General features: G+C 31.8%; 1 protein-coding gene and 1 long non-coding RNA gene across 4 annotated transcripts in view; one reads left to right on the forward strand and one right to left on the reverse strand.

Annotated features, from left to right (window-relative positions):
* LOC140665890 (uncharacterized) overlaps window positions 1–7,314 on the forward strand; it is a 67,778-nt gene extending 60,464 nt beyond the window's left edge. For both annotated transcript variants that reach the window (XR_012046672.1, XR_012046671.1), the window contains exons 3-4: window positions 2,370–2,463; window positions 6,811–7,314. This is a non-coding gene — a long non-coding RNA (uncharacterized lncRNA). The remainder of the gene's footprint in view (window positions 1–2,369; window positions 2,464–6,810) is intronic.
* LOC140665887 (uncharacterized) overlaps window positions 1–16,965 on the reverse strand; it is a 31,794-nt gene extending 14,829 nt beyond the window's left edge. The window contains exons 1-5 of one of the 2 annotated variants that reach the window (XM_072892473.1): window positions 16,205–16,965; window positions 8,517–8,825; window positions 7,960–8,181; window positions 6,743–6,981; window positions 287–437 (exon numbers count right to left, since the gene is read on the reverse strand). In XM_072892473.1, the coding sequence (XP_072748574.1) occupies window positions 287–437; window positions 6,743–6,981; window positions 7,960–8,181; window positions 8,517–8,825; window positions 16,205–16,211 (928 nt within the window). In that variant the 5' untranslated portion in view covers window positions 16,212–16,965. The remainder of the gene's footprint in view (window positions 1–286; window positions 438–6,742; window positions 6,982–7,959; window positions 8,182–8,516; window positions 8,826–16,204) is intronic. The other variant, XM_072892474.1, reaches the window with a different exon arrangement.
* Window positions 16,966–24,920: the final 7,955 nt, after the last annotated feature.

The following is a 24,920-nucleotide window of genomic DNA, read 5'->3' on the forward strand; positions in this document are numbered from 1 at the left end:
CTTTCTTCCTATTTCCTATGGGTGTATAATAATACGTAATACGTGATATCGTAGAAAGTATTTTAATAAATTTATAAACGCGCACGTGAGAGTTAGACATTTCATAATTTTATCAACACAAATAACGAAATAAAAAATTAGAAGAAAATTCTCGTAATGAAACTGTCCAAGTAATAATAAATAGTTTATTAATTTGCCACATGATTAATCGTGATTAAGAATTAATTTTTATATTATGCAGTTGCCTTAGAATATTGTAAATTTAATCGATGCTCTGAAGACTCACCGGTATGGATGTAGGTGTGTTTCTTCATATCCGACTTCTGATGAAACCTTTTGCCACAATATTGACAGGGATAAGGCCTCGTGTCAGAATGGATCAGCAAGTGAGTGCTGAGTGTGCTTGACCGTTTGAAGGCTTTGCCGCACTGTTTACACTATTATAACAAATAAAAAGCAAGTGATTTACATATGCAACTTATTACACATCTTGTCTTTTTAATAAAGAAACATATATTTTGATATTTATTTTAATTAATATTTATTAATTATATTTTAATATTGATTATCATTTTTAATTTTACCGATTTCGCAAATCTAGTAAAGTTATTTTCATTTTGCTATTAAGGAAATTTCTTTTGCTGACAAATCACCATCGTCTAACTGTTAAATCGCTAAGTAGCTAATTTATCAATTCCTTCTGGACAGCTCATGTTCCCGCACATCACACGCGATATTGATTATGTCTCTCTCAAGAAAAATTCTTTCTACAATTATTTCTCAATCCTGTGATTGTAAAATGTACGTTGCATATTGCACATATTATATCGTATATTAATAAGATGACTAAAAATTTATCAGTAGGTTACATCAACGTTGTTTCAATTATTATATTCGAAAAAAAATTTTGCTAAAATTTATTTATTATGCATATATCTTAAATTTGATATATATTGTATTATATTAATATTTTATGTATATATACGTTCAATCTTCTTTGTTTCTTTAAATTTTTATTTTTCGTCGAAAACTTGATTTTTTTTTTATTTGTAGAGGTTATTATAATCGCCGTAAAAAATATATTACGTTACGAAAGTACGTTAACGAGTAGTAGTACGTACTACGAATCGAGTAGGTATTATTTCTCTAACGCCATAAAGTCTTTCGCTTTTCAACCGCGAACACATAAGAAGGGAATGAATGCAGATGACGAGGGAGACGGAAGGCACTCCTGGACGTCAGGACGCCAGGCACACCTGTGTTCACGAAGTATGTATTTCTCTCTTTCTCTCTTTCTTTTCTAGCTCATTGTCACACGGGCGCCAGTCGTTACATTGTCCCGGCGGCGCGATTCGATGTGTGTCCAGGCTGACAATATATATGGCATATGAATATACGGAATATAAAAATATTACACGCGAGCGCGCGCGCGAGTACGCGAGTGCAAGTACGCATGATTCACGTTGTGCTGCGATCAATATGAGGAAGAGCGACCTTCGGCTCGTTTGACAATAATCGTGCGCGGATTTTAACTTTCGTCATCGGACCCCGACGAGATTGAAAGCAAGATTGGTAATTTAGGAAAATAATTGTATGCGGCTAATCATGATCATGATTATGTAGTATTTATTACATTTGTTCCTCTAAAGGGTTGTCAAAATGCGAACGTTTAGCATTAAAATTATTTTCGTAAATGTGTGCAAAAATATCTAAAGGAATAATCTTCTGCTTAAATATAGCTTATCGTTATTCAGAATGGCTCATGGATATACGTTTAATTTAAAAACTCAGTAAATTAAGCGATGAAAGAATAATATATTTAAAAGCCCTACACCATTTAACTGTAATTAAAGCAACATAGTCTCGTCACAAAATATATGGCCGTGGCACACCAGTCATGACAGTAACGACTCCCACGCATAACAATTGTCACCCTTAATTGCTCCCTGTTGTCCATCTGGCGAGGAGATATTCTCGGAACGGTCAACGCGGTGGCGGACGCGTCGTCCCGTTCGCGGATTCGGGGAAAAGAAAAGCGAGAACAGCGTAGAAGAGGTGGAGTTTTTCGTTAATAAGTACCGCCGGAACGTATGTTGACAGATCGCGAAGGAAACATGGTGGATTGTGAGAAGGGTGAAGCAAGCGGTTCGGACGGAACGGAGACGACGAGGCGGTCCCGCCATTGTCACCGCACGAAAGCGTCTGCTTCCGGTACGGCTCGGAAACAAAGCCGCGAGAGAGCATTTCGAGTCGGCATGTTTTCGCGTCTTCGGTCCCTCGGCCGTCTCTTAGTTTCTGCGCTCCTCGCGATTCGTGGCGCTCGAAATCGCGTAATTACCGTTAATCACTTGCACCACTCTTTTGTCCAGGTCTTTTTCTCCCGATGCTACACCGACGTCGGAACATCTGCCGGTTTGTCGACGAAGGCGTGGATTAAATAAAGGAGCCTGTAGCTTCCCACGGGTGAGTTATTTATAATATATAATAGCACGGAAAAATTGTGATATTACAAGAAAATAGATTTTGCGTTGCTTAAAATGTTTTTCCAAATTTAAGCATAATTCTTGCGGAGAGAATACTTACAATAAGAAAAAACTATGTGTACGTGTTTGAATTGTCATTTAGATGAATTTGAAAAATTATATAATTCGCTTTAATTTATTAAAAATTGTATACTTAATTTCAAGACTTTGACAAAAAGTAATTATAGAAATGAAATGAGAAGACGTTATACTTTATCGTTCGAAGACTATTAATATTTGATAAAATTCACAACAATGTGCTTAATGATTTTTATCATTTAATCTAAGGAGGTTTGCACTAAAAGTAATATTGCAAAAATTATAAATAAATCGATATAAATACTAGAAACAAAGTCGTAACAAATATTTAAACAGGGAAATATGAATCAATAATAGAACGAATAATTTATCAACACTCTTTCTGCTATAGCATCGATGTAAATATAAGTGCATTATAATAAGAAAAAATTTAATTTGAAAACTTTACATACAACTCATGTAGATATAAAACTATATATAACTTATATATATTACATATATAAATTCTGAATGCGATTATCTTAATATTTTATTTTTACGACTTAAAGAACTTTTTTAATTGCAGAGCAGTAGCTAAATCCAGTTTGAAGTGTAATATCAATAAAAAAATCAAGTACAGAGAGCAGTAAGAATTTAACGTCCTTTTCACACAAAACTTATATTCATATGTATGTGTGCGCGCGTACGTATGTACATATATGCGGCCTACATACCCTAATATGTCGGGTTACGGTTACGTGTCGTGGATGTAAAACCACGGCCGAGGCAAGTTTCTCTACTTCCATTCAATCACACGTAATTGCGGCGAGGTCTTTTGTATCGAGACCCGATATTCGTCAAACGTTTGACCCGTTTCCTCGCCCCGATGTACTTAAGGGTACTTACGCGCCCCGAAGAAATTTGTATCGCGTGACTCCGCGTATATCGTGTGATTTTTTTTCTGGAACGGAGATCGACCGGTTTTCACTCGATATGTATGTAAAACGTCGGTAGCTTCTCTCTTTCTCTCTTTCTCTCTTTTTCTGTGCGTATCGAGAGGAAATGTCGCGACATCGCGTCGTGATGAAGTAGGCTAAAGACGGGCGAAAGCAATTTTTCTTTTTCGACGAGTTGTTCATCGAGATTACTTCCTTATGCTAATTAAGATATACTTATATTGTAATAGATGCGTGATGGTTAACGACGACATCTTATTTGAGTGTAAGCATTTTAACGCCTATAATATTTCGTTTGTGACAGCTGCATGGAGAATTATGTGCGATGAGCTTTTTCCAAAATATGATATATTTTATGAATATTCTATGTAGTGTCAAATATACTTTGGTGAGATTATTTTTATAAAATGATTATTTTTTGTCAGTGTTCACAGCAGAGGCTATAAATGTACTATGATTTGCATATAACAATCGTCAAACAATGCGATAGCTTCGCGACACTAAATAAAAAAAAAGCAACTAGTCCGTTGCAATTATGTTGATGGCATGTTTCCAAGAGAAACTGCGATTATTCCTTAAAAATAATTTAACTATTCTCAATCCGTGATTAACTGTCATTATTAACATATGTATAACATATATTAAAGCGACGATTTTTTTTATCAAAGTAAATATATCACGCGATTTATTCATTCGAAGAAATTGAAGTTACGAAGATGGGAATTTTAATTTATTATGACCTGAAATAAAAACGGCAATTATATTTTAAATAATTTATTAACTCGAATATATCATACACTTTAAATTTCTCTCTCTGATAATTTACTATCACTATCATTTCCGGATTAAGAAAGTAGAATAACATATGAATCGAATATATGAACCAGATCGAATAATTCAAGTAGGTAACTAAAAACACTTAATGTATAGAATAAAGAATAATATTAAATATACACGATATACAACATACGTAAAATAATACATCAATAACTAGATCGAATGATTTAAATAATAAAAAGCCGTGATGTGTCGATCACTGGTCAATTAGAAATATGAAAACCAGAGGTTATATTTAGCGTGAAATAAATATTTCACAAAACATTGAATGTTTGACATGATGTTTCGTGACAATTGGAAATTATTTTGCTAATAATGCTATAATTAAAAGCTATTGTTAACTTTTTGCTGACACCCTTCCATTGAATACACCTTCATATTAATGAGAGAGCTCAGTACTAGGAAGGCTCATCATAATGGGAAAGGTAAGTATCCAAAATTTTCTTAATGATTTTTAAGGAACTTGTGTAGCGTATGTTTTTATCTTTTTAATAAATTTAAAATCCTCTTCAATCCAATTCAAATTTCTCTGATGAATAAATGCCTATAAATATATGTTTCAATTCAATATATTATATAATGTATGTTAATATTATTATATCAAAAACTAATAATTCAATAGCTTCTGCTGTGAATATTGTTAATGAATATGAATATAATTATACTGCTAAAAAGTGTACTTGTCTTTTACAAAAATATTATTGTACAAAAATATTTTGACGCTACATAAAATTCATAGATTATGTTGGGTGTATATGTTATCTGAATTTTTATATAATAATTTATTGAAACTTTTTTTTTTGCTCATCTGTATATGGTTATTTACTTAGATATACGTGACATATATTGATAAACTATTTCGGTTAAAAAATTTATCGAATTATCGAATTAGCCGTAATAATTTTATTGTTATGAATCTGGAAATTAAATATTGTATAATAAATTGTACAATGCAAACAGTATGTAACAGTTAACATTATCTGAAATAAATTTCTTCTGTTTGCGGTAAAAAACTATTGATTTTCAAGAAAATCAATGTGACTTGGCCATCAAATTAGCGAAGAGTACTTTCTTGTTGCGATTAAAAAAAAAAGTTTCACATATCGATCATCGGCGACCTTTTTCAAAAGCTGTCACATTCTGAGAAGCTTAGCTGATAAACTATTAATCCAGTCGAGAATAATGTCCTTGTCTTCACTTATAGAAAAATCACTATAGTAGGCAACTTATCTACGAGGCATTGATTTAAAATATGATTAACAAAAAAGAAATCTTAATTCTGTTCTAAATATTATTATTTAATTTTTGTCGATTATGCATCATATTATTTTTAACAATCATAATTAATAATAATTTTAATCGTAATATTTGTACATCTAAGAATTAATTATTAAAGCAAAAGGACTAATCAAATTTCTTATTTTTTTATATCAATTATTTTATTTTAAAAATGTAACCGTTTTAAAAAGCGTTGAATTTTTGTCAGCGTTATAAAGAACTTAGGCCTGTATATATACAAATTATATTCCTTATGATATAATAAAATAACTTATGAATGTCGAGATAGAGAGAAATAAATCCATACTAAATAAACCAATTCTATCTGTTAATTAATTAATATCAATTAAACTTCTAAAATAAATTAGTTAAGACTATAGATTATTTAGAACATGTATTGTTAGATTCTCGGAAATAGATAAATTGCATCAAAAATCCAAAATATATATAAAAAAGTATAAGAGAAGATCGCTAAAACGGGATCAATTGCTGTCGATAATATTGGCCATACGTTATTTAGAGGCAATCAGACGATCGATCAATACAAGCCTCTTACGTGAAAATCAAAGGAAATAAAATCTTTTTTGCGAGTCATAATATCAGGATGTTGTCATCGGTAAAAGTTAAATGTTAGTCGATCTTATAAAATAAGTATCGTACGTCTATATGTGTGCACACCACTATCCCGAGAGGATAAATGTCGTGGAAAAGCCGCGGGTCTAAGAGTTCCAAAACCGATATCACTTCTCGAAAGCTCGTTGAACGTTTTCCGAAGCCAGTGATCTTCGTCGAGAACCGCGTCGTAAAAATGTTTTTTTACGATTTTCTTTCGCAATTCTCAAATTAATTAACTTATATGTGAAGTTTTTTCCCATTTTACCAATCTGTCGATTGACATAGAGCGAAATTTTTCGAAATACATCGATAATAATTTTTTGAAAAGAATTCTTTTGTATTATCACGCAATGTTAAAAGATAATAACTGCGTTGCATTTGGCTCATTTTAAGTGTTATTTCATGTCACACGCAATATTGAGTTATTTGTTCTCAGAATAAACAACTTTAGCGGTTCTGGTTTGTGAGATAAAATGAAAGAAGATAAAAGGAGAGATACAATATATTAACACTCACTTGAAAAGTCCTTTCCGTCGAGGAGGGCGGAGTAAGCGGCGAATGATGAATTTGCCGCGTAATTATAGGGGTCGAGGACGGACTCCTGGAGGACGGTGCTCTCGTTTCCCTGGCCTCCCTCTCGCACACTGAGCCCGGCGACCAGATTTCACTTTTCCTGTTACCGATACTCGATGAGACATCGCTCGGCTTCGTGCTGAGGTTCAATGGCACCTCCTCTTCTGAAGCGAAAAGTCCGTCTATTTCGTCATTTAAACGCTTGTTTCTCATATTTTAAACTGGCACAATTTTTTGTTTAAAATTATGCAAAAGTAAATTCTTTGTTCAGACAGAAAAAAATAGGAAGTTATAAAAATCTTTAGTTATATTTGCGTATATTTAATAATCTAGTTTACACACACTCAAAAAGTAGGATTTACAGAAACAATGTATATGTACCAATGCACATATATCGATATATCGATTATATAGCGAATATATATCAAAATATGCCGATGTATATGTATATTAAATATTTACAAATATTTCTTTATTAATTGAACTTTATAAATGGAATTTGTAATATGGATAAAGAGGCAAGAAATTCCGTATAATATTGAGAATGATAATTTATGACTGATCTTTAAGATGGGAAAATTTTATAGTTTCTGCACATCATATGTAGAGATATATGCTGATAGAAGATAGAAATTAATTGGTTGTATTGTAATTAGTATCCGTGCAGAAAAATCGAGCGACGGCTATAAATGATGCCTCGTGTGACAATGTTGATCGATCGGTAGCACCCACTTACCAATAATTACTCGTTCTACTTTTCTAAAGAGACACTTTTAAAAAGGCACTTTTAAACGCTTTAAAAAAGTTTAAAAAAAAAAAAAAAAAAAAAGAAACCAAGACAATTGTATTGAATTTATCCTTTTAAAAATTTAACCGTTATCAATGGAAAGTGCTCAAAGTATATTCATGTTTTTTCTTCGAATTTATGCTTCTTATTATTATTATTAATGAAAATTGCATATATCATATTAATTTGTCTCGCATAATATATTAAATAACCAAAGAATTTTTTAATAACATATATCTAAATGTATTTTATATGATCTGTAGCTATTTAAATAATTATATTACTCTTTAGCAAAAGTTCTTTTTTTTTCATATATGAACATATGATACATTTAATATACTAGAGATTGACGTAAAAAACGTTCAAATCTTACCGAATTTGGCTTTCTCCGGCGTGCATCTTCGCGGTGACCCTGGACGGGCCGGACTGAGAGGTTCCGGGTGAATGGGCGAACAATTCGTAACCGGTGTCGTTTGTTGGGACGGGATTCTTGTAGGCGGCAGTAAAGAATGTGGCAGCAGCAGGCCCATGTGACGAGCCCACCAGGCACCCCCTGACGCCCCGTAACCGCCGTACATCAGTCCGCAGCGCATATCTGAAACAATAAAGATAACCAAATTAAGGAAATGCGTCATAATCCTCGCGTGTGTAACATTGAATATATGAATTACGTCATCTTATATATTTAGTGTGATATATTAGGGAGAGATGATTAAAGTAGATAGTATTTAAAATGGATCTCACGATTCACACAAAATATATTAGAAACAAATAATAGATGCATCAATATAATTAGATAATCAATATTTTTTTCATTTTCCCCCGTCATATATAATTCTTCTCTTAATAATTTTATTTTTCATTGCGTGCTATGCCTATTCCATTGCACTGTTCTCACTGATCTGCAAGGTAACGAATCACGCGGCTTACCTCGCACGGCAACGGTTGAGCTGAGTGGTAGATTTTGCAGTCTCAAATCGGGATTGTAATTTGAGACGTGGGTGAAGGCGCTGAAACGATCGGGGATGGGTTGACAAAAGCCCGAAGGTGCATTAGCGGAGGCAATGGTGCTCGAACTGCTCCCGGGTACACCTGGGCTCCAAGGCGAGGATGGCAATGTGATTATGCTTGGACTACCCGGTGGCGAAAGGGTAGCTGGGGGTGACAAGGCGCCCGCCGGAACTCCAACGGGATTGCAATGAAGTTCCGGTTTCATGTGCCAAGTTCGAGGTACCGCTTCTATTACGAAAAAGTAAAAAGCATGGCTTATTATATTCGTATCAAAAACGCACAAATATAAGATATAAATTCAACGTATAATAAAATTGACAATTGCGTCAAATTATTAATGACAACATTTTTTATATATACTCAAGATACGTATGATTCTTTCAAGTAATTCAAATTTCATGTTAGATGTAAGTTAACAGAGAATTATCGTGACAATCCTATCACATTTTTTAAAACTATTTTAATGTTCTTATGATTTTTAATATTTTCACATGTATATTAATATATGTACATATATATATATATATATATATATATATATATATATATAGAGAGAGAGAGAGAGAGAGAGAGAAAGAGAGAGAGAGAGAGAGAGAGAGAGAGAGAGAGAGAGCACTAATTTGGTGAAAAGTAATGAATATCTAATTCAAGTAATGTATAATTATTAATATTTTGACCAAAAGTATATAGATAAAAAGACGTATAAGATAATATTGAAATAAACTGATTGTGAGTACTTTTTACAATCTTAAAAAATCTCTTTTATCAGATTATATTTAATAATTTTATATTTTAATTTAAAAAAAATTTCAAAACAATTTTATATATAAATTTGTAGTAAACATATATTCTTTAAAAATTTCTAATAATTATTTTTAACTATTTACGTCACTTTTGTTTTTCATCAACTATAGACTATTATAATTTTAAATTTTTGTTAGCCAAAAATTTAAAATTTTTACTTGTTAGCCCTTTTACCTTTATTTAACGTCATAAAGCTATACAAAATAAAAAAACTTTGCTAAAGTACCTAACTTAAAATACTAGTTATATTTCGTGTAAAAATATGCATAGTGCACTTGCACTTGAATGCGTTTATTACATACACGAAACGTCTGATAAAACAGAAAAATGAATAATACATGGAGCCTTGGAGCGGATTCTTTTGTGAAAAAAATAATTAGATAAATAAAATCTGATGATGCCAATCACGAGCGACGTGACTGAAATTGTTTCGTCAGTCGTACGTATATGAATAAAAAATGATTACAGACCAAATCGTGAGCATGATTCTGATCGTGTTTTAATTAAATTGTCGAAAAAATTGCGAAATATAATAACTGCATTATATAACGTAAATGTGTCTTTGAAATCTATTCTGTATCTATCTTGATAAACGCATAATCTTTAAACTGTTGCACGTATATATTCTTGTTTTTATATTATTTATAATAAAAGATTGTTATACGTTAAAATATTTACTAAAACGCAATTTTGAATGTTGTTAAAATATTAATTTATTTGTGTAAAATATTGCATAAATTATAACTTATTTGTGCAAAGTAGAATAAATTATAGTTTATAAATAAACATGATTAGAAATTTCATAAATAAGAAATTATCACAATCGATATGATCATTTATGTGTGCACATTGCTTTTATATACATATACATGTATCAGATTTATCGCGATTTAAATATGCTTTATTCATGTCGTTTTAAAAATTGATTGTGATCCAAGTGTCATAAAGGATAATTAATTATAATTATAATACATTCGCACATATCAACATTAGAAAGATCATTTATCGCAGAAAAAATATATCATGAAAATAGAAAATAAAAGGATATTAAGAATATAATTTTCCAAATTACGAGTTTATTATACGTTAATCTCGTCTTACTTGATAATAGAGAAAATAGGAAAAAGTACTAGTGGTTATAAACTGAATATTCATAACAATCACACAACTGAGAGATTATTTAAATCGTAATGCTGGTTTCCGTATCGCACAAGAATCTCGTGCACCGATAAATACAGGCTGTTTATGCTCGCCACATTTAACGTGAGCTTGTCGGCGGTCGTCGCGTCGCCGCGTTTCACGTGTATCAGATTCGCGGTGGTAGAAAAAAAAAAGCGCAGAAGGGCAGCCGGGAAAGAAATCACAAACGGGCTGTCGGCTAGTGAAATGAATTATAAATCGTGCGTGCGCGACTCGCGCATCGAACGATTTGACGAACAGACGGACAAACGGAAGAATCGAGAGGCAAGATCTTAATCGCGCGAGATCAGACAGATGTGATTGCTTGACAGGTTGGCTCGCGACGAATCACGATAAAATACCGTGGCAACAATTCGATAGCGCAAACTTGACAGAACAAGGCTTTCGAAAGAGAATAACGATCAAGTGAGCTCCTTATAGTAGCGTACATTATGTAGGGGTTGCTCTTTGTAATTATATTCCAATTAAATTACGTAATAACATTGACCTTTATTGATTTTCTACAGATTGATATGCTCACACAAATTTTTTTTAATCACGACATTGATGAGTTTAGTGTGGATTTTTCAAACCAAGTTCTAATAATTTTATATAAAAATATATATGCATATATACAGAGTGTAATTCGAGATTATTAAACAGTTTAATTCTTATGAAACTCATTAATTTTTTAATTTATTCTTAATTTAACTTTATAAATAAATATATAATTATAATATAAAATCTCTCTTGTTATATATATAGAGCTTGTATAAGAAAAAGAAAGAGAAAGAGAGAATCCGTACTTAAGTCATATAAACTTACATATTAATAAAAGGGAATTCTCTCTTAATTTTAACAAATTACAAATAATTTCAAATAATTTCAAATAATTTGACAAACTAAAAAAATGATTGCAATTGCAACAAAATGCAATTCTTGTCAGTGTAGATAATTTGTAACCCACGCGTTGCGCGAGCGGAAATAGAAATAGCCGTTTTGCGTGAAACGCCGATGCGTCGGAAAACGTTGATAATCCACGAAGTAAATCACTGGCTCCAAGGTTCTACTGCATTGATAAGAATCGCGTCCGCATAAACTACGACTAATAACCGCTACTCGTTGTTTGAGTAAATCTGTAATGCGTTCGTACGAGCCGCATTTCTACATAATTCATGCGCCGACAACGAAGAATATTTATTACTCGCGTTACCATAGATATATAGTGTGCAATGTAATTTTCTGCCAATCATCGAAGAATATTTATTATAACTATATACCTAAATTATTTTTCCGATTTTAGGCGAATAAATTAAAAAAAGAGGAAATAAACATAATGTAATCAATATAGTTGAAAAAAGCATGCAGTTTATAAGAGTCATAACTCTTTACTAAACGCGTAAAATAATAATGTAATAAAAAAAAGAATACATAGAGAGCAAAGGATCGAAAAAAATCAATCTTCATCTAAAATCTAATAAGTTGTAATAAAAAGCCGAGCTATATATATAGATAAAAAAAATTATTGCAAAATAATAGAATGGCGAACACATGACATATTATTTTATTTATTATCATATCTATTATATCTTAGAAAAATATCACTGATTGAGAAATATATTTATATAAATTGTCGAGAAAAAGTCTTTTCAAATTGATTTACTAAAAGTCTCTACACTTATATGTGAGCGATATATTAAAATATATATTAACGGAAATAAATTAAAAATGTAAGATACGCGAAAAATATTATTTGAGGAATAAAGAGGTTTGAAACTCCATAACTTTTCTTGATACAGGAAGTTTTCAATGATTTGTTTCGAAAATTTGAGATCTCCGGATTAGACGGATATATTTTGACAAGTGGGAATAATTTAATGATATATCACACTCTGCATTTCCGCGTTGTTATCGTCTATGCATCATGTTCACAAATAAGAGCTATGCCCTGTTTGTTGCACGCGTGAAAATAAATCATAAGTGTCGCGAGCCGATTTCCCAATACATTTTTAATTTTGCACATGCAGCAATGATAATCAATAAAGTATGTGAATAATGCCAAGCACAGATATTAAAAATATTATTCTCGAAAAATTTCCAATAAATATAACCGCAGTAATATAACCATATAATATATGTGTGTAATAACATTGTAAATATAATAGCCAACAATTTATCACGTGCACTATTGCAATTAATTATTATTGATTAGACAGGATAAATAAAGAAAGAGAAAGAAAAGATAAATGTATATCCATAAGAAATATATTTGATCACAGATATTTTTTCGAGTGTTAGCATTCAATCATCGTTGAATTTGCAGTTACAACAAATATCTACAGCGAATGCTAACTGATGATATTTTCACAACCTTCAATACGTAACAAATTTGAGAGAAATGATAACGAACTGCACTGACAATATGCGATAATCGGTGCAATAACAAAAATCTTCGATTAATGATGAAGATTGATTGATTCAATGCTCAGTTTCACTTGTGGAAATATCTGTCGCTTTGACAGATTCGGTACATTAACTGCGTCATTTCTTAATTTCATTTAAGGCTTGACACATTTTATATCCACGCAAAGTAAATTCCAAGTCAGTGAGTCGTTCGTTTTCTTATCGCCGTAATCAATAAGAATGAGAAGAAATTTTTTTAATTATCGATTTATCATTTCTTTCTGATTTATAATATTTTCGTAAATGTGGAAAGTTTCCAATTCGCACGAATTTTACAACCATGGAATTTTTATCTACAATGAATATAATTATGTTATTCCGATAGACTGTGTCTCTTTTTCTCTCTCTCTCTCTCTCTCTCTCTCTCTCTCTCTCTCTCTCTCTCTCTCTCTCTCTCTCTCTCTCTCTCTCTCTCTCTCTCTCTCTCTCTCTCTCTCTCTCTTCCATTACTGTTTTTCTATAAATTTCTACATAATAATAGTAACGTAGACGTATTGTTGTATCAAATCCAAGTATGTAATAACAGATATCTAATAATAATCATACACGCATCAATTGATTAATTAATGATAAACTAATATTTTAAGCTTTACGAAAGACCAATCCTATTTGCTCGTTAATTACGAAAGTAACTCTCATCGCAGTGACTATAAAATCTCAAAAATAATCATGAATATTTACGAAGCCTTGATTAAAAGAGCTGTATGAACAAGTGTCAGATGTTCTTCCTCCAAATCTCTTTAAGACGGATTTTTGTCAGTTAATCATAAATTTTATATATATATATATATATAAGTATGTTGCTGTATTTTTGAACGGAAATACAAGCATATAATTTTTTATTTTAAGGTTAATAAATTCAAGTTTTAATAAGTACGCGTTTTTCGATACTGTAGTATTATACGATTGATATTGTAATGATAATCCACACAATGTATAATATATGAATTTAATGAATTCATTAAAAATGTAAATTAAAAAGATCTATCCATATGTCTCTGTTAAGAAGGATTTTATAATGGCATACAGAGAATGACCATAAAGTTTGCATAAAAAGATTAAATAACTATTTGAATATTGATGCGTCTTTTAGTTTTAAATAAATTGTTTTTATAATCTGATGAATTTAAAAATATTCACCACATCTGCTAAAGAATCTTTCAAAACTCTGAATTTTTATTTAACAAAATTGACAAATTATTTATTATATTTTCTGTAAAAGAAAGTAATTATGTTAATGTTTCATAAATTTTTTTAATATGCAAGTAGCTACGTGTATGCTAGTAAGTTACTTTATGCAAGGAAGTAAAGTTCAGTCATGTTTTGGAAATTTACACGTGTTTCTACAGTAACATTTGCATTTAATTATATGTTTAAAATACAGCTATTCTAATGCACCGTACTTTGGTTATCGCCATGTGGCTTATCCACAATATTTTTCTTTAACACAACCTTTTCGCTTCGTGATTACGATGATATACGCGCGTCGCAAAAATCTTTCATTTATTTAAGCTTTAAGCAAATGTTCGTGGCTTCCATAAATGTTACTTGCATCTAATTTTTTAATCTAACATCGGATCTGAGAATAGGGATACGAAATAAACAAATTTATTTTTAAGAATGTATGTCTGTGAAAAAATATACAGAATATTCATAATATATTCGTACAGAAAATATTCGGTAACGAAGATATATTAATAAATCAACAAATATTTTCTGAAATAATTTTTTGTATGTAAAAATATGCCCAAAAAAACTTTAATAATGTTATGGATACAGAATAAGTCAACTAGTATTCGTATCTGAAATTATAAAATCGCGCAATTTGCTTTTTATATACATTCAAAAAGACAAAAATCGAGAATGCTTGTTAGAACAGATTGCGCAAATATACACAATCTGTGTATTTCTTATAAAAGAGTTACACGAAATCTTATTAAAACCAAGAGCAATACATATGTGACAAAATTGCAGATGTGATTTAAATGACAGAAATATGTCTCGAAAATATGTCGACGAAAATACGATGAGTGATCTCGACGCTTTTTCAATGTTGAATAAATCATTCATGAAACCTGTGACGATAAAGTGCACAATCAATACCCGATAAGGTAAACATAATATTCACAAAACTTTTCGATAAATACATATGATAAATCAGCTTTTATTCGGTGAATAAACGTAATAATGAATTGAGATAAAACGCATAACGGATTTCAAATAGACTTTTCTATTATCAGTTGTTATTATAACAAGTACTATTATGTAATAGAAAAAGCAATAAATTTGCAAATGTATTTGTCTACGTGCTTTGTGTTACTTAAAATGTTAAATACGAAAATAGGCTATTTAAAATGCTGACGAAGAAAAGAAAGATTTAAGCACAGAAAGAATTGTAATATTTAAAATAAGACGATAAAAAAGACTAAGTGTAGATCAGCGAAAAAACACACAAGTGATACTTCTGATAAGAGTTGCGATTGACGTCGTGGAAAGTTACGCGAAAAGTTAATCTTCTTTAACTTTAAATCAACGTCATGTTATGATGTGATGTCGGAAATTGAATTCATACGTATAACTTCTAATAAGAAAAGTATTAATGATTAATAGCATGCGCATATTATTTTTATGATCGATTTATTTCACAAATATAAATTTCTTATTATAGTTATGGTTTTTGTTTTAATAACTGATTAACAGAATTGAATGAATTGATCGGCAATCAATGCAAATTTCCAATATACAATTCAGTTTTTTCTGTCTGGAAATTATACGTCAAATTTCGTAAAATTATGAATTGCATATCATTAAAAGTTTGAAAATGTTAATGTTATGAAATTTTATTTCATATAATATTGTAAAAAATTTAGTTTTACTCTTTAATGCGTATATAATAATATATATACAATTTACAATTTTCTTTTAAGATTGATTACAAATTACGTATATCTGCATGATGTATATATTAAAATAAGTATAAAATAGAGCTCTTCGATAAGTCAGTGTTATACACGCAAAAAACATATACGATATTCGTATAAGATTATTGTGTTCGCCAGTGAATGTATCACGTGTTATCGTTGCTGGTTTGAAATGATTAGGTGATTTTAATCAACAAACATCCGCTGTACTTGGACGAATTAATGAAATCTTGTACTCACCACACATCACGTTCAGGTGTCGTGACAAGAACGATGCGCTAAAACTCAACGCCGTTCATAGGGAGAATCGTACACTATATCGGTTGCCAGCACTGTGCGTGTCCGGCGCGTATCACAGAAATTTTTTTAGTAAACGTCAAACTTCCGACATACGTGGTTTTCGCACAGATACCGATCGCGGGAACACGCGTGAGTTGGAAAAACGCGGAATCAAATGTTCTCTCGAATGATCTTGAAACAGGTCCCGCTCGCCGGCCAACTGAGTCTCCTTCCAGAAGCGTTCCACGTGGTTCATCAAGGTCGACCGTAGTGAATGTAAACCACCGCCTGGATCTGGATATAAATATTGCTTCTCCGGTACTTCGATTTCCTTCAATCAGAGCCTCAAAGATACACGAACGTACGAGACTTTAAATCCCTTCGCAAAATTTCTCTAATGTCACTGATGTGGATTCAATTGACTTCTTCTTCTTCTTCTTCTTGCTTTTTGTGGCTGCTGCGGCGACCACGTACAACGACGTGAGCAGCGACTAGGTGACGACTACGATTGCAGGTAACCGTGGATGTCTGAGCGTTAGTCTGTACGAAGAAGCTTTTTCTCTTTCCGAGTGTCCTGAGTAAGAGCAGGACCCCGACTGACCCCGCGGTGTAGCCGAGGAGGGCACGCACGGTCTCTCGCGTGTGCGGACGAGCGTGCGTGCGTTGTGCGTTGCCTGTCGGCTGTGTGGCTGGCCCGTAGCTTCCCCTTACCTGGTCTCCTCTTGCTCCGGGTTTCACTCTTCTCTCACCTGCGCACCGGCCTCGTGTGCTACCTGGAGACCACGCCTACCGGCGCTGGCGCGCGACTACTCTAACGTCCCCGTGGTAGGGAACGAAGGGGACGACGCGCGCGCGTCTTCCCCCCGTCATGTTGGAGAATCGCGCATATAGTCCGGTGAAGAAACATAATACACGTACGTGTAAAATCCCCACCAGCTCGATAGAACGCGTGAGATGCGCTCTAAGCATCGGCGATGGGCGGTTTCCTTTTCGCGGAAGAGGAAGGGAGTCGGGATGCAAGTGTTCCGTTTTGTATCAGTGTCAAGACGAATATTTAATAACAGATTAATTCCTCTCTATACGGAGGGGACGATATTGTAATTAACACGGTGATGGATGTACATATGTATGATACTTGTGTATTTCCGTTGAAATGACGCGATTATCATTTTGCGCGACACGTGCCATAGATTATCGGATGGATAATTAACGGTTTCCGCGACGCCCTACGCATAAACGATTGAGTATCGCGGCATGTTCTTAAATTTAAATTGCTCTCCGCTCTTTGCAATTGAAATTCCGCGAGCGCAGCATGTGTTTGGCTTATGTCGCGATAGTACGTAACAGATTGACGCACAATGTAAGTGTGTGTGTATATTTTGTACAAGATTAACTTATATAATATATTTTTGTCGTGTATTTTTTATAAACTAATCGTAATAGTTTAATTAATTGCGATTAATATACAAAATATAAAGAAAATTAAACTATCAAAATTTTCAAAATAATTATCATTAAATAACAGCAATTGAGATTTTCAAAGCAATTTAATTCGCATATAATATACAAATCGTCAATCAAATCTAATATTAACTTCAAATTGACTGTAACAAATAATCGTTCAACAATATAATCTATTAAATTCGTCTATAATCATTTTCACTGAATTTCGACAATATGCGGGGATAATTTATGCATGTGTGATATTACAAAAATACAATAGTGCTGTCAGTATAAATCGAGTTTTATTTCTATATTTGGATGTAAGTTTCGTTATTAAATTCGCGAACATTATACCGAAATTTATAGATTATCTTAGATATTATATAATACTTTGATATTAAATCGTATATTCGGGAGTTTAAGTAATAATTAACAAAATTATTATTAATAAAGTATATTAAGATATTTTGCACATGATATTATATTTTAATGTATTATTATACATATATATTTTTCATTAAGGAATAATGCTCTGCAATTAGCCGCGAATTATAAAACATTCGGTGTGCATCATTCTATGACTGCGTTCCGATATTCACTGCCAGTACTGAAAATCTATAATTTACGTCACGTACACTATAGATTTTCAGTACTGGCAGTGAATATCGGAACGCGCCTTATGTATATAATGTATTTAATTTTTAATAATCTTGTAATTATCTTCAGGTCTTATCTTATAACTATATAATATTTTTATATGCGAAATAATGAGCAAAATCGATCAGTTGAAAAACTCGGTCTAATTTAAATAGTATTATGTAGTTTTTCAACACTCTCTCTCTCTCTCTCTCTCTCTATCGTCTAATTATATCGAAATAAATAAATGCTTGTTTGCGTTTGAATAATATTCGGATATCTAGGTAATAACTAATAAAATGTATTATTACTAATAAAGTATATTCAGGTATCCTATTTTGATGTATTATTATACATATTTATTTTTTATTGAGGAATAATGCTCTGTAATTAGGCGCGAATTATAAAACATTCGATGTGTATCATTCTATGTATATAATGTATTTAATTTTTAATGATCTTGTAGTTCTTGTAGATCTTGGGATCTTATCTTATCCGAAATAAACGGGAAATATTTGTCATATTCAGATGTTGACAGCACTAGTGCATGGTCCAAGATCTAAGGTACCATCGCACAACGTCCATCTTAACTCGAAGCATGAATCCGGATGCGATTTCATCACGCCAATAGGCATCCTCCGGAGCAGCTGTGCGCGCGCATAAGATATCCTCTGTTAGATTTCATTCGGCAAGCTACCTCACCCAGAGTAGGAGAGAAACCGAGTGCGTCGGCGCCGTTTGTGGGCATCACTTTATTGGCTGCTCTCCTAGGAGAGAGGCGAGTAGTATGGCGTTGCTCGAATCTGCCTAGATGAATAAGAGGGGTGGTGTGGTAATGTGTGTGACAACCTTGGGATTAAATATATCGCGATGCGCTGAGGAGTTACCGTGACAGCTGCTAACTCGAAACGGTTGGATCTAGGTCAAGATTGTGTATCACTCGTTAATTGATGACGCCCAGGGTTTTTGCACATGCTTATTTTATGTAATAGCTGAACACGATTCTTAAACCAGATATTACATTGAAAATCGTGCTTAAAATGTTTAATGTCATTTTTTAACATTAACATTAAATATACACAAATATGCAGCTCATAAGATGAATGGTAGGATTGAAAGAGAATAAATTTGAGAGAGAGAAAGAGAGAATATCATAAGTACGCGTTTCCTATCACATATTATTGATTTATTTTATTTTCAGCAATTGTAACCATTATATATTTTATAACTATAATATTATATACATTATTTATTTATATTTGAATATTTGCGTTATATATACATAATGCAAATAAACGTGAATATTATATCTCCATAGCAGAAACTTGGAACGATACAGTGTGATAATGATATATAGTAATCGTTAGAAGTCTCTAGGTCATTAAAAAGTGGATAATTCGTGCATGTGTGATATGCGATATCGCGCAAGAGATTAGTAGACATTAGGCATAATGATCAAAAACGAAAAATGTGTAAACTTAAATGGTTTAATTACTCTACCTCGGCAATGAGAGAAGCGGTTCGATAATTGCCGCGTTACTACCTATCTGAACGCAATTTTATTTATTGTTAACGGAAATAATACATAAATGGTTTGGAAAAAATGGACTAATTATTATTGCAGTGCAAAACATTAACAATTCACATTTACCTTACGCGTCATAATATTTACAATCTTTCTGTGTTCATCTCAAGCAAAATCTAAAAGATTAAATTTTTTAAATTCCGACATCTTAAGAATAAAAAAATTTTCAATATAATTTAATACTTTTAATTTAAACAAAAAATGTTATATTTCGTTCAGGGACAGATTTTTTTAGCTCTTTTGCCTCATAATATTATTCTGCGAAGATAAATTAAAGATTTTATTCTTTCAAAGTGTCACATTACGCAATATTTTTGTGTGATATACATTTATTGCGTGAAATATGTTCGTCCGGCATATTGTTAAAGCGATTAACATTTTGTAGAAGTAATGTTTGCGAAGTTTGCGGTGGGTTTCGAGTAAGTGTGGTTAATCATGAAGAGTCATCAATTGCGTAAAGACTCATTAAACAGCGTTATCGTCACCTTCACTTAGCTGCCTTCATTATTAGCCACAGATAACCCTTGGTAATTTATGATGGAAGAATGGATAATATAATCGAAGAGGAGTATAACTTATGATTCGTATTATGATGCGCCAATTTAACATAACATAACTAACATAAACATAACATAATTCTAACATAAATCTAAACATAACATATTTATTAATTACATTAAATTATATTAATTATATTAAATACATACTTTTAGAGGAAAAAAGAGAAATATATAAATTCTAGGGATAAATATATAACATATTAGGCAAGAAGTTTGTATTTTATAAAAATTTGCATGAATGGAGAAATGTATTATATAAAATATAAATTTTGAGATTCTTTTAATCGTGAGAACAAAAGCAGCCACACAACGTTTCGATTTGACAAACATTTCTCGCGATCGGGTTCTCGTATAACGCAATTTATCATGCAAATGCAAGGCTATTCGTTTGTGACGTGAATCGTCGCATAGATTACGATCGAAGAGAAGCATCCTTCTTTATCGTCGTATTTTTCCTTTACGTCTCAACCCATCGCGACGCGCAATGAATGCACGCGTGTGTCGGATCACAATACAGACAAAATTAGCATCGCCGCTGTTGGAAAACTGGGTAAACAGCTGCGAACACAATGTGAACGCCTATTTCCTTTACCTTGCCTCTTCCTCTTTCATCTTCTTCGCTTCATTCTCCGCTTCCCCTGGAGTTATCACCTGCATTAAAATGCAGGGCAAGATATGCATCGAGATTAAATGGTCCTAACTTAATTAGTCCTTAAACAAGTAGATTAAGAAACTCAATATATTTACTTACAAAAAGAAGCGGATCTTTAGATTTTCCATAATGTCCACTTTGTTATTCATATAATATATAATAGGTTTAAGAGAAAATAAATGTATAAATTAATGATATGTATTAATAAATATTATTTTTCTGGAAATTATTATAAAAAAAAAAAAATATATATATATATATACATATGTATATATATTTTTTTCATAGTAATTTCCATAAAATAATTTTTATTAATACATATTATTAATTCAACATATATAATATTTGTTTGAATATAGATTTCATTATTATAATAATGACAGATGTTTATGAATCATTCTGTATCTATGTTGATGTAACTATTAAATTAATGAATTGAGTACAATTAAGTATGCATAAAATGCATTAACTATAATCTATCTTAATAGATATTCTTAGAAGACCTTTGGGTTACATGTTACATAAGATGATGAATAATGTACTAATTACCGCAATATAATGCAATTTGTAAAAAAGTATTGACACAAGTAACACAGTTAATGCAAAAACAGGAACTTCCAGTTAGAAATAGTACCATAAATAGCTATTTGATTGACTCTAGAGTCAAAGTAATATTTATCATGTGAATAAAATGTTCCCAAATTGCATTAGTTTTTTCTTAAAAATTTTCTTAAAAGTTTTAAATTAAAACATCTTGCATTTTAATACACAAAAACATCGCTGATAAAAGAGTGAGTTAGTTTTAAGATATTATTTGTTTTTTAATTTGTAATTTTTTTATTGAATCTTTTTTTCTCCATCTCGTTTCATTGATTTATAAACTTTTGGTTAGTTATTACACTTTTATTTCTGTTAAACTGTAAAAAAAAATCATGACATTCAAACTACAGCTATCATGTAGTAAAAAAATATAACAATTTGTGTTGATTAAAGCAAGTACTGGGGCAATTCCATTCTCATCTCAGTTCTAATTTGCAGATGTTAACGAAACAATTTTATTATACGCTGAAGTTATTTTAAGCTCACATTGATGGGAAACAAGTCTTCATTATCTGTGAATAAAGAAAAAAAGAAAAAAAATTGCGTCAGTGGCTTACTATTAATAATTATCATTATAAAATAACCATATAGCTATTGCAAATGGAAATGTCTCGTGGTACATAAAGTCCTTCTTGGACATCTAATTATAACAGCCTTTATAGAAAATCGCGATTGGTTCCGATATCACATCGTACAAGGACATTGACATTGCGAAGTGACTTTTCGAAATGAGTTGTAACTGTAATAAGTTGCGCTAATTACAATCCGCAATTACAATCCGCACCCTCAATTGTCCATGTATTCAAATACGACTTAATTTGGCGTGTACAATTTATGATTTCTCGAGAATTGAAATAATATCGATAAATTCGCAGAAATTAACATTATGTGTAAAATACACTGCGTTGTGTTTTAAAACAGAAAAGTAATTACAAATAATATTATTATAATTGCAGTGTGTTGGAATCGTAATTGTTTTATATCTCGTAACACAGAAGAAGTTTGCTACTTTCAGACTTTCTAGTATTTACGCAAATGAATACGAATATCGAAAATGCGGGTAGTTTTGAAAATAAGCAATGCTAATTTAGTCATAGCACGATTAAAATAAAATGTACGACGGACTTGTAAGAATAAGAATTTTTATTTTTAGGAAAGAATATAAGTTTCAATGAGTGTGAATAATTTGCGTTGATTATTGTAAGAAATTACTATAAAATGAAATTAAATGCGAAAATTAAAATAATAAAGATTTTAGAAATAAAAAACTCAATTAATAAGTTTTTAAAATCTCATTTTTTATTGAAATAATCTATTATATCTATTAATTGTAAGATAAAATAAATCTATTAATTATAATTGTACAATATAAAAAAAAGTTTATATGTAGATGTGACAAAACGTACCTACATAATTTTTAATAAAAAAGTAAATGAAAAATATACAACAATATAATAAAACGAAAATTACAAGGATTTTTTCACATAATTATTACATCGACACATTACTAGTTGTGCTATGCAAATTATTAAAATATTTATCAAAATTTAAAGTGCGAATAATGCAACATTGATGCAGGAAGAGAGAGCTTGTTGAAATAGCAAATGTCATACACATTGACGTTAGGCAGACAGATAACCGTCGTTCGTAAAATTTCTGTTCGCACGGTCTCTCATCCCGTTATCTTAAAGTTCTTATTTTAAGACATTTACACAATGTATCATTCGCCATATCCGCGAAGTGATAACTACCAAGAACGAAGTTCGGAAGGAAGAAGGCGTTCCCCGATGGAAAGTATGGGCGAAGTGGCAGAAAGTGATGTCAAGACGAGCCGCGGGAAATTTCGGGAGACGCCTACTTCAAAGAGAAATGATCGTTCTTCGAAAAGGAAGAAAATAGAAATAACATGTCCGTTACGTGTTTACCGGTACGACACTTCGCTTTTGTAAGCCGACGCGGAAGCATGAATGAACATTCACGCCGCAGACTTTCCCGCCATATCGGTCGATGAGGATGCGCGAAATCTCTCTCCTTGAAAACCTCGACCGAAATCGAGGCGAAAGAGGGCAAAATTGCACGCGATCTTTTTTGCGAGTACAGTGAATTGAAAAAGTGAATATAAATGTCGTAACATATAAATGTTATAATACCTGGTTTTTAAGTTTATTCTTTTTTTTTTTTTTTTTTATTGTTATTAATGTGATGTTTATTTCGACATAACACAAGTCACCACATTAAATTATATCATTCCTAATGATTCTGAAGATAAGAATGTTTATCTTTGATAAAAATCTAAAATGCAATGGACAAAAAGATATATGTATAATATATCTGATTTAGTCTTTTATACAAATCTATAAATATATAAATATATTTGCGTGTGTGATTGCTAATTAATTTAAAAAAATGATTGATTAGAGTAGCAGTCTAGATTTTTAAGCTTTGATTTAAATTTTTGTACTCCCCATTTAAAATAAATTTTTACACTAGAAAGCACTTCTTTTTGGTATAAAAATTATTTATAATTATGTATAAACACGCGCAAATTCTTTAAATCTTTTTAATAAAAATCGCTCAAACGGTCTTCACTGAAAATATAAAATATATTAACAGGGATAAAATTTTCAACGTGCGCGCGCACGGAGATGATCTCTTAGGCCTGAGTGTACACGACTGTCTTTTCCAGCCATACGGGGGCATCCTTTGTTGTCTGTAAGTGTGCAGTACTTGTGGCCGATGCGTGATGCGTGGTTCTTCTTTACGTACCTCGCGGCTGCAGCGGATCAGAGCGATGCGATTCCGCCACCGCTTTCGCAATTCACGGGAAGTTTCGCAATTCTACCATTGCCCAGGCGGCTCGAAACGATTCAAGCTATCGTGCCAATTCCGGATGCCCTCGTTTCCCGGACTTGTGTGACCGGAAATCTGTCGAGAGGAGTCCTTTCCTCTCTTTCGAGATGAGATATCAGAGCGTGCACAATTGTTCGTCTCACATGTTGGTCAATTTTATATATTTATCGCTTGTTTCTCAAAAGGCTACCACAATGTGAAGTTTTACACACAAACTGGATTATTCGGTCAAAATTCACTACTAATTCTTTTTATATCTCAAAAATTATTTAAAATCTGTACTGCAGATATTTTTTCATTAAAAAATTTTACACTTATTGTTAGATTAAGTATATTAAAAAATATATATAT

Source organism: Anoplolepis gracilipes, chromosome 5, assembly GCF_047496725.1.
Source record: "Anoplolepis gracilipes chromosome 5, ASM4749672v1, whole genome shotgun sequence".
Classification (NCBI taxonomy): Eukaryota; Metazoa; Arthropoda; class Insecta; order Hymenoptera; family Formicidae; genus Anoplolepis; species Anoplolepis gracilipes.